General features: G+C 33.2%; 1 protein-coding gene across 1 annotated transcript; it reads left to right on the forward strand.

Moving 5' to 3' along the window:
* The first annotated feature begins 5,665 nt into the window (after positions 1-5,665).
* Positions 5,666-6,595, forward strand: LOC143657282 (olfactory receptor 2H1-like). Its single transcript, XM_077129514.1, has one exon. It carries the CDS (start codon positions 5,666-5,668, stop codon positions 6,593-6,595), a length of 930 nt encoding a protein of 309 aa, XP_076985629.1.
* The last annotated feature ends 1,794 nt before the right edge of the window (positions 6,596-8,389 follow it).

An 8,389-nucleotide genomic window follows, 5' to 3' on the forward strand; every position in this document is an offset into this window, starting at 1 on the left:
ACACATCAAACATTTGAATTTACTCTTCTGCATCAAAAAAAAACTAAAGATAAAATATCCTATTTAAATGATATTACATTAAAAACATGTAAATATTCTCTATTCTATCAATTATTTTATTTTTTAAAAAATAGAGATAAGCCTGATATTTCCATCCATATAGATGACTTTATATTTTTGCCTAGATTTCCAAGTAATTCTCAACTTATGCCTGTAGCCAATGTTTTTTCCTACGTCATATTTTGAAATATGTTTCTGAGTACATTTTTCTATCTAGTCATTTATTTATATTTTAACACAGTAATTATAATTTAAATGATGTTTGACATAATTTGGTACTTTCCAAAATCTACCACTTGCTTTTACAGTTTTCCAAATTTTCATATTGTGTTTTCCTTATGATTTTTCAAGCTTTTTTTCAGGTCTTTGAGCATTTTTGGCTATCTATGTTCTTTTTTCTTAAAATAATTTTCTTTTTTACTTCATCTTGTCTTTTATTTATTACCTAAGCTTTGTTAGCTTTTGGTTTTGGTTTTATATTTACTCCTTTGTCACTTCATGTATATGCCTTGAATTTTTTTCACAGAAATACCATTTTTATTAGATTTTTATTTTAAGGAATATAAATTTTAATAATTTTTGTTGCTGTAGTATAACATTTTTTTTTTTTTTTTTTTTTTTTAAAGGAAAGACAGAGAGAAGGAAGGAAGGAAGGAGGAAAGGGAAACATTTTTAAACATTTTCTTGTTTTTTATTGTATTCTGTTTCTCCGTTTTTGTTACATGGGGTGGGGCCGGGAATCGAACCGAGGTCCTCCGGCATAGCAGGCAAGCACTTTGCCCGCTGAGCCACCGCGGCCCGCCCGTATAACATTTTTATTGTGTTTTTTTTGCTATGTTTTCTTGCCTTGCCTCATTCTTCCCTTATAATTTGGTGTATGATGTTGGCTAAAGATAAATTTTATATTTTAAAGAAATGCATTTTTGTTTCTATTAAAGTCTTTTTTTTTCAAAAACTGGTTTTGAATTGTTTAAAGCCTTTGAGGTTTTTCTACATGTTGAAAATGTTATCACAGAACAATTAATGAAATGTTCTATAGTCATCTGTGTAATTTTGTTATGTCATTACATGCCTGAGAAAAACTTTGCTTGTTCTTATATCCAGTTTTATCCTTGCATACCAAAACCTCATTATAAAAATCTATTTTGTAAGCATTGCTTTGGATTCTTCATCTCCTCTATGTTTTGTTATATAATCACATGATTTTAATTTATTTCAGAATAAGAAAGAAAGTTTATTATTATTTTTTTATTTTCTTTCTCCACTAACACAGGTTTAAGAAGATAGCAGATGCTAAATAAACATTTGTGCAGTGAATAAACAAAAACTTCATAAAAACTTTTGCATATATAATCAGTAAATCAATTTCTTTACTATACTAATTGGGAGACTGTTTAAAAGAGCCAACTGATAACAGTTTAAATGATAGTTCAAGTCATTTGCTCAAAATAAAAGAAGTTGTACATTCAGTTCCCAGGTTGTTGCCACATTTTAGGCCTGGCTTCTAATTACTTGCAGAAATAGAAAACCCCAGGGATTTACTAAGAAGCTCAGTTCATTCTGTGCTCCTTATGCTCTTTTCCTCAATGACAAAAACCATGGTTGCATCTTGGGGCACTCTTCCTTAGTCTGCACAATGTCATGTATTTAATGGGACAAACAACATAGAGGAGACTGAGATGAGACCTCAAACCCAGGACAGAGACAATGTGTGGCCACTAGCAGGCAATCTTAGGTTTTGCCCAACTCTGCCATTGACCTGCTTTCCAATCCAGGTAAGCACTTTATGTTTCTGAGGTGGAAATATCAAAAATGGAAATGGAAAAGATAAGACTTTCATAAATTCGGAAGACACTCTACTTCCCTAAAATTGAAGGGAATGGAAGTTAAATTCTGTGGAGTTTATAGAGCAGGATGTATTTTAAGATGCACAAGGTATTATTATAGTATGTTCAGCCTCAGAGTTTTGAGCTATAAAAAATTAGCTGTAAAATGTTTGTGTTAAAACACACCCAGGGTGGTGCAGTGGTGGCTCAGTGGCAGAATTCTCGCATGCCAGGCCTGAGACCAGGATTCAATTTCCGGAGACCGCCCGTGCCAAAAAATCAAAACAAAACAAAACAAAACAAAAAACACCCCCACACCCAAAACACTCATAAATGATTTTTTATCATTCTTACTTCATATATTTTATTGTACACTATTGCATTTATCATATCACAATAGTGGATTTTAAAAATCCTTCATATTGAAAGGCATGAAGGCAGATATTTCAGTAAAATATGTTTTAGTGTGACCCTAAGGTTTCATTAGTCCATATGCATGGATATTTATGTATTCTCAGTTAGACACAGGATCATATTTAATGAAGCTATGGCATATTTAGAACTAAAATCTATATGTAAATCTATTAATAATTCACTGGAAGTTTCCAGTGTCATAATCTGATGAAAATGAAAATAAAAGCAAGAAAGAAAGAGAGAAGAAGAGAGATTTTATCAATTTTTTCCAATAACAGGAATGGAATGTGTGGCTTTTGCCATGATTCCATTGGACCACTAGATCTGAGAAAATTTAAGAATTAATTAGTTATAAATTTCATATCCTATTCTGTCCTTAAAATAAAAATAACCACTCTGATTAAATGTTTAGACAGAAAATTAAGTAAACATTCTAGAACCCCCCAAAAATGGACAAAAATTACCTACACTGCATGCATAGCAATTAAGAAAATATTGTGGAAAAGATATTGGAGTTTGAATAAAGGAAAAAAATCCTGAGGCAAAGATTAAGAGGCAAACAATATTAAAACAAGTTTTATAAGGGGTATTTTTGTGGACCGTGTTAAAAAAATGAAGGCTACATTTAGTCATTTACAATCCCTTATAAATTAATCAGAAAGGATAAATATATCAGTTAAAAAGGGAAGCTTGGCACAACAGAAAACTTCAGTGAAGAAAACGTCACAAATGACCAGTGAATTAAAAGGAATGCATTAATGATAAAAGTGGAAGTAAAACCAATAATGAAGTACCACTCTTTTACTTACTGAAGAGAAGAAAAATAAATGATTATGCAGTGATGTTGTGAGTAAAGAACAAAGACTCAACCCCCTACCTTATCTGTGATACATGGTTTTGGTAAATCCTTAATGGAAATCAGCCTGAACACATTAATCAAATAAGTATATTACCTCTGGTAATGTGAGTTTTCCATAGAGCTATTTATTTCAGTATACATTTAGATGAGCAGAAATATTGTAAGCCTACTTTGAAAATTGGATGAAATTTGTTTTATATTTTACCAAGATGGAATATTATAAAACATTAAATTATGTTCAAAAGTGAGATCTTTCTTTAGGTATTATAAAACATAAGAACACATACATAATTATAACCTGTAAGTAACTTTAGAGCTATATACAGCCATATTTTAATCTAAATCCTTTATATCTTATATGCCATGTAAAGTAAATAGCATGCTTATATATATATATATACTTTATTTATTACTCAAAACATTGGAAATAAGAAACCAAATCCTTATATTTGATATTTGCCATGATGGGATTATGTATTGCTTTTATTTTCTTCTTTTTGCTACATATATCTTAAATTATCTATAGTGCCCATAAAAGGCATTTATATAGTGAAAAAAATAAATATTTAAAAACATCATTGAGTCTAATTTTGGCCCCAAAGTACCACTGAATACCACTGGCTTGAATGTATTTTTTCTTTGCATAAGGATATCCAAAACTCATGGTATTTTAAAAACAAAATCACAGATGAACAAGTGGAAAGTTTTTTTGCCCAAACTATGCAATTTAGTACAATATGGCATTATGAGACAAGCTAGGTAATTGAATTAAATAAATGTCCTATTGATACTGAGAAAACAGAACAACTGGTACAGCCTGAAAGAGACAGAAGAAGCATTGTACAATTAATTTAAGGTAACTTGCAGAGAAAAAAAACAGAATGAGTTCAGGAGAATAATCCTGGGAAGTGAGAAGAGAGAAGCTGAGTTCATCTGATGTTGTGTGCACTGGTCACGTGCTTCCCCAGTTGCACCAGCAGTTTCTTTCTGACACACTTTTACTGTAAGAGAGTTTTTGCTTTGGCCTCTTCCCTGTAAGTGAAATCATTACCCTCTGATTCTTGTATCCTGTATTGTTATCTTCAATTATAATGAGCTATTTTTCTCCTTTATACAACTTATCATATAAAATTGTTGAATTCTTCTTATTGATGTATTTACTTATGATTTTTGTCTTCTGGGTTTCATGAGATCTATAAAAGCAGGATTTCCTGTTTTTCACAGTCTAAGCTTAGATAACAGCATAATGCTTGGCACAAATATGACACTGAATAAATAAGGAAATTGCTACGGAATAGAAATTCTACTAACTAATGTTTCTTCAAATTTTTGCCTACTGTGACTCCTTTCAAAAGGTCCCTATCCATGACTCAAACTTCTTTTATTTATCAGCATAATTTGAGCCTTTCATATTCTTTATTTCCACTAAACTATTCAACACTAGCTGAAGACATAAAATCAATATTCCATGAAACTCTTCTCCCCAAAAAATATCCCAAGGTAGTATTTACCTACTGTTTTTGTGTCAACTTTTCCCCCTGTTCATGAAGTAGAGCCTTAAGTAGTTACAGATGTCATGTTTTGACACTTTTTTCATTTCTCTGTTTAAAATTATGGCCCTTAGCTAAGTTTTTAGTATACCTAATTGATTAATGAGGATGACAATAATGGATATTTGTGGGGACAAATTTGACAGAAATTATGATGCTTCTGTTCTACTAGTTTTATCAGTGCTTAATGTACTGTGGAAATAGGTAGTAGACACCGTTTCACTGTTATCTCCTTTAACAATAAAGTGGAAGTGATTAGAACCCTTTTGTAGATGAGATTAGTGACTCTAGATTTTTATGTTGTTTACTGAAAGCAATTTTAATAGACTCACGTAAGGTAAAAGAACCAGAAATCACTCCTAAGTTTGCATTATTTAAAAGCTGGTATGTCTCCTATGCCAAGGTGCTTCTTCAGTCACTCAAAGAATGGTATTTCATACAAGGTCTCATTTTTGAGACTATGTTACCCAGCAGGGAGATCAGGAGGCCTTGTAAGTGGGATTGTCCCCATTATACATGTTCTAGTAATATCATAAAATATTGTGAGATAATACTGTCTTCCTCTTGGGGTCTATTTATTTGAAAAATGCTGTCAGTTTTGCATTTTATTATAGATATTTTAGAATAGATACAGCATACATGAGTGAAAGAATAACCTAGGAAGGAATGCAAGTGATCTAAAGTAATCAGGAGACTGTGACTGTGGATGCTGTGACTAAAGGCTTTAGAGATGATTTCCAAGAGTTTGTTCATACAAGGCTTGTTTTTTTATTGTTTGCATTAACAACATGGTCTTAGGAAAGGAAAGATGATATCACATTGGCTTAAGATAAGGGAAAATGTCCATATGTTCTGGATTTGAGAGAAATGTGGCCCCTTCTAAAAAACATCCATAGAATCACTTTACAACATGGTACTTACAATTTTTTCTAAACCCAATGCCAAACCCAACAGGAATGACCAATGAAAGTTTCCCAGTTGGTTTCATCCTTCTTGGCTTCTCTGAATGGCCCCAACTAGAAATGGTTCTCTTCTGGGTTGTCATCGTATTCTACACCATGATCATCCTAGGAAACTTGACCATTATTTTGCTCTCTTGCACAGATGCTCACCTCTATACCCCGATGTATTTCTTTCTTAGCAATCTTTCCTTCCTGGAGCTCTGCTTTACTACAACCACTGTGCCTCAGATGCTGTTCAACTTTTGGGGACCAGACAAGACCATAACCTACACAGGCTGTGTCATTCAACTGTGTGTCTTTCTCTTTCTGGGTCCTACAGAATGTGTCTTCCTGGTGGTGATGGCCTATGATCGCTACATAGCTGTCTGCCAGCCACTACGCTATACCATAATCATGCACCCTCATTTTTGTTGGAAGCTGGCACTCATGGCTTGGTTCTCTGGCCTGGTGGAATCCATGATTCAATCCCCCATCACACTCCATCTTCCCTTCTGTGCCCACCACCGCGTGGATGACTTTCTATGTGAGGTCCCAGCACTCATACGTCTTGCCTGTGGAGATACTTCTTCCAATGAGTGGCAGATGACTATATCTGCTGTCCTATTCACCATCGTGCCAGTGGGGTTGATTCTAACTTCCTATGGCTACATAGCTCAAGTCCTTGGGAAAATCAAGTCAGAGGAGGGAAGGCAGAAAGCCATTGCTACCTGCTCCTCCCACCTTCTTGTGGTCTTCATGTTTTATGGGACAGTGGCAATGGTTTACACAGACCCTAAGAGCAAATTTTCTTCAAAATATGGCAAGTTCTTCACCTTCTTGTACACTGTGGTCACACCATTGTTAAATCCTCTCATCTACACCCTGAGGAACAAAGAAGTAAAAGATGCTCTACAAAGACTTCTGAGGAGGAGGATCAGTATATGAAAAATAGATAATTAACTTTGGAGAAAAAAGGGACTTGAAAATGACTTCATTGATTCTCTACTCTAAAGAGTTCAAGAATAGGCTGTCTTTCAAATGTCACTACAAATATGTGGGTTTGGCTCATATTTGGTATAAAAACTTGTGTCTTTTCATTATGACATTACATATCACCTTGTGAAAAATATGTACAAATACAATATCCCAATATTTGACAAATGTTACATGTTTAATGCATTTTTATTATGGGAAATTGACAGTAACATAGTTCATTATTGAAGAACATAAATTATCACTTCTCAAGCAACATAAGCACCTTAAGGTAAACACTCTAGAATAAGGACATTTTGATTTATATATTATTTGAGCATTATATTAAAAAATAAAGATAATTTGGTTTCATAGATTCTCTTATAGAAGCCTGAAGGGAAGGTAATTACCCTGGAGTTTCTCTGAGTTTTTTGTATATGTGAAAAAAAATTATTTTTAATTTGACCTTAAGAATGAAAACTGAAACACTGAGAAGATAATTTGCACCTATTTGTGTTAGTGCTTTAATCTCCCTATTTTTGGACTTTTCAGAAGATGAAATAACCACAGTGTAATGACTCTGAAGTAATTGAATACAATAGATATGTAGACATTCAGCCTTGAGCCAGCTAAATCTCTATATTTAATCTTCATAGAACCAAAGATATGATAAATATTTACTACAGTATTTTCTATCAATATTAAATATAGGTCATATTAATTTTAGTTCAAAACTTACATAAAATTTCTAAGTACTTTATAGATTCTCAATAATATTTCCATTGTTGTGAAACTGTAGAAATACAACTCTGCCTAAATGTAAGCAAATTTTTGCATATGGGACATAAATATGAAGGACAGCTAGCAATTCAGCTCAATTAATTGAGTTGGAAATTTTAATTAAGATTTACTGAACAGATTCAAGACCCTTGTTCTGTAAGAAATACCAAGAGCACAAACAATAATGTGTAAGACATACATTCCCTGATTTATCTCAATCTTTGAAGTGATTACCAGATGACATTCTCAAATATTAATTGAGACAAGGATTTGGGGTGGCATTGATGACCAAATATAAGGAATTCAGATGGTTTGGTGTTAGGGACTAAAAGTAATGCTATTGATTTGAGACCATAATAAAATGTGATTGGCTGTATTGATCAGGATATGTAAGAAGATACTGAGGTAACAACTGAAGATCATCATTTGTGCCTTAATGTTAATTTTTTGCACATACAAAGTCCAGTCCATCTCCCTTGTGATACCCTGAGACAAATATCCTCTACATATTCCAAAGGTAATACAAACTTCTTTAGAAAATCTCCATTGCCACATATGCTCCCATGATAGGGGAAGACAGTTCTGGAAAGTCAAACAAAACCTGAGAATTAAATGCTTCCTCCTGGAAGTTATGCACCGTACTTTCTATCACATTTCCTTGGTAAAAGAAAGCCAGGTGACTACTTCTAACTTTATGTGTGCAGAGTTCTACAATCTCACATATGTTTCCAAAAGTAGAACAGAGTTTGTATCAGTGAGTGCCTATTAAATGTACATAGGTGTTTTGAATATAGGTGTAATCCTACCACATGGAAAATGCTGTAGGCATTATACCTAAGCAAAAGATGTCTTCTGGAGAAAGGAGGGGGAAGGTTATGTTTTTATCTGTGAAGTGGAGGAATGAGTGGAAGTTCCATTTTCCAAGTAGGTATATAAAAAGGGTGAAACTTAAGAATATTTGGGAAAGAAAGAACTGCAATAAATGCT

The sequence above is a fragment of the Tamandua tetradactyla genome, chromosome 2 (assembly GCF_023851605.1).
Source record: "Tamandua tetradactyla isolate mTamTet1 chromosome 2, mTamTet1.pri, whole genome shotgun sequence".
In the NCBI taxonomy this organism is placed as follows: domain Eukaryota; kingdom Metazoa; phylum Chordata; class Mammalia; order Pilosa; family Myrmecophagidae; genus Tamandua; species Tamandua tetradactyla.

Bases quoted from the DNA above. Each gene is read 5' to 3' on its own strand.
- LOC143657282 (XM_077129514.1), top strand. From the start codon at position 5,666: ATGACCAATGAAAGTTTCCCAGTTGGTTTCATCCTTCTTGGCTTCTCT.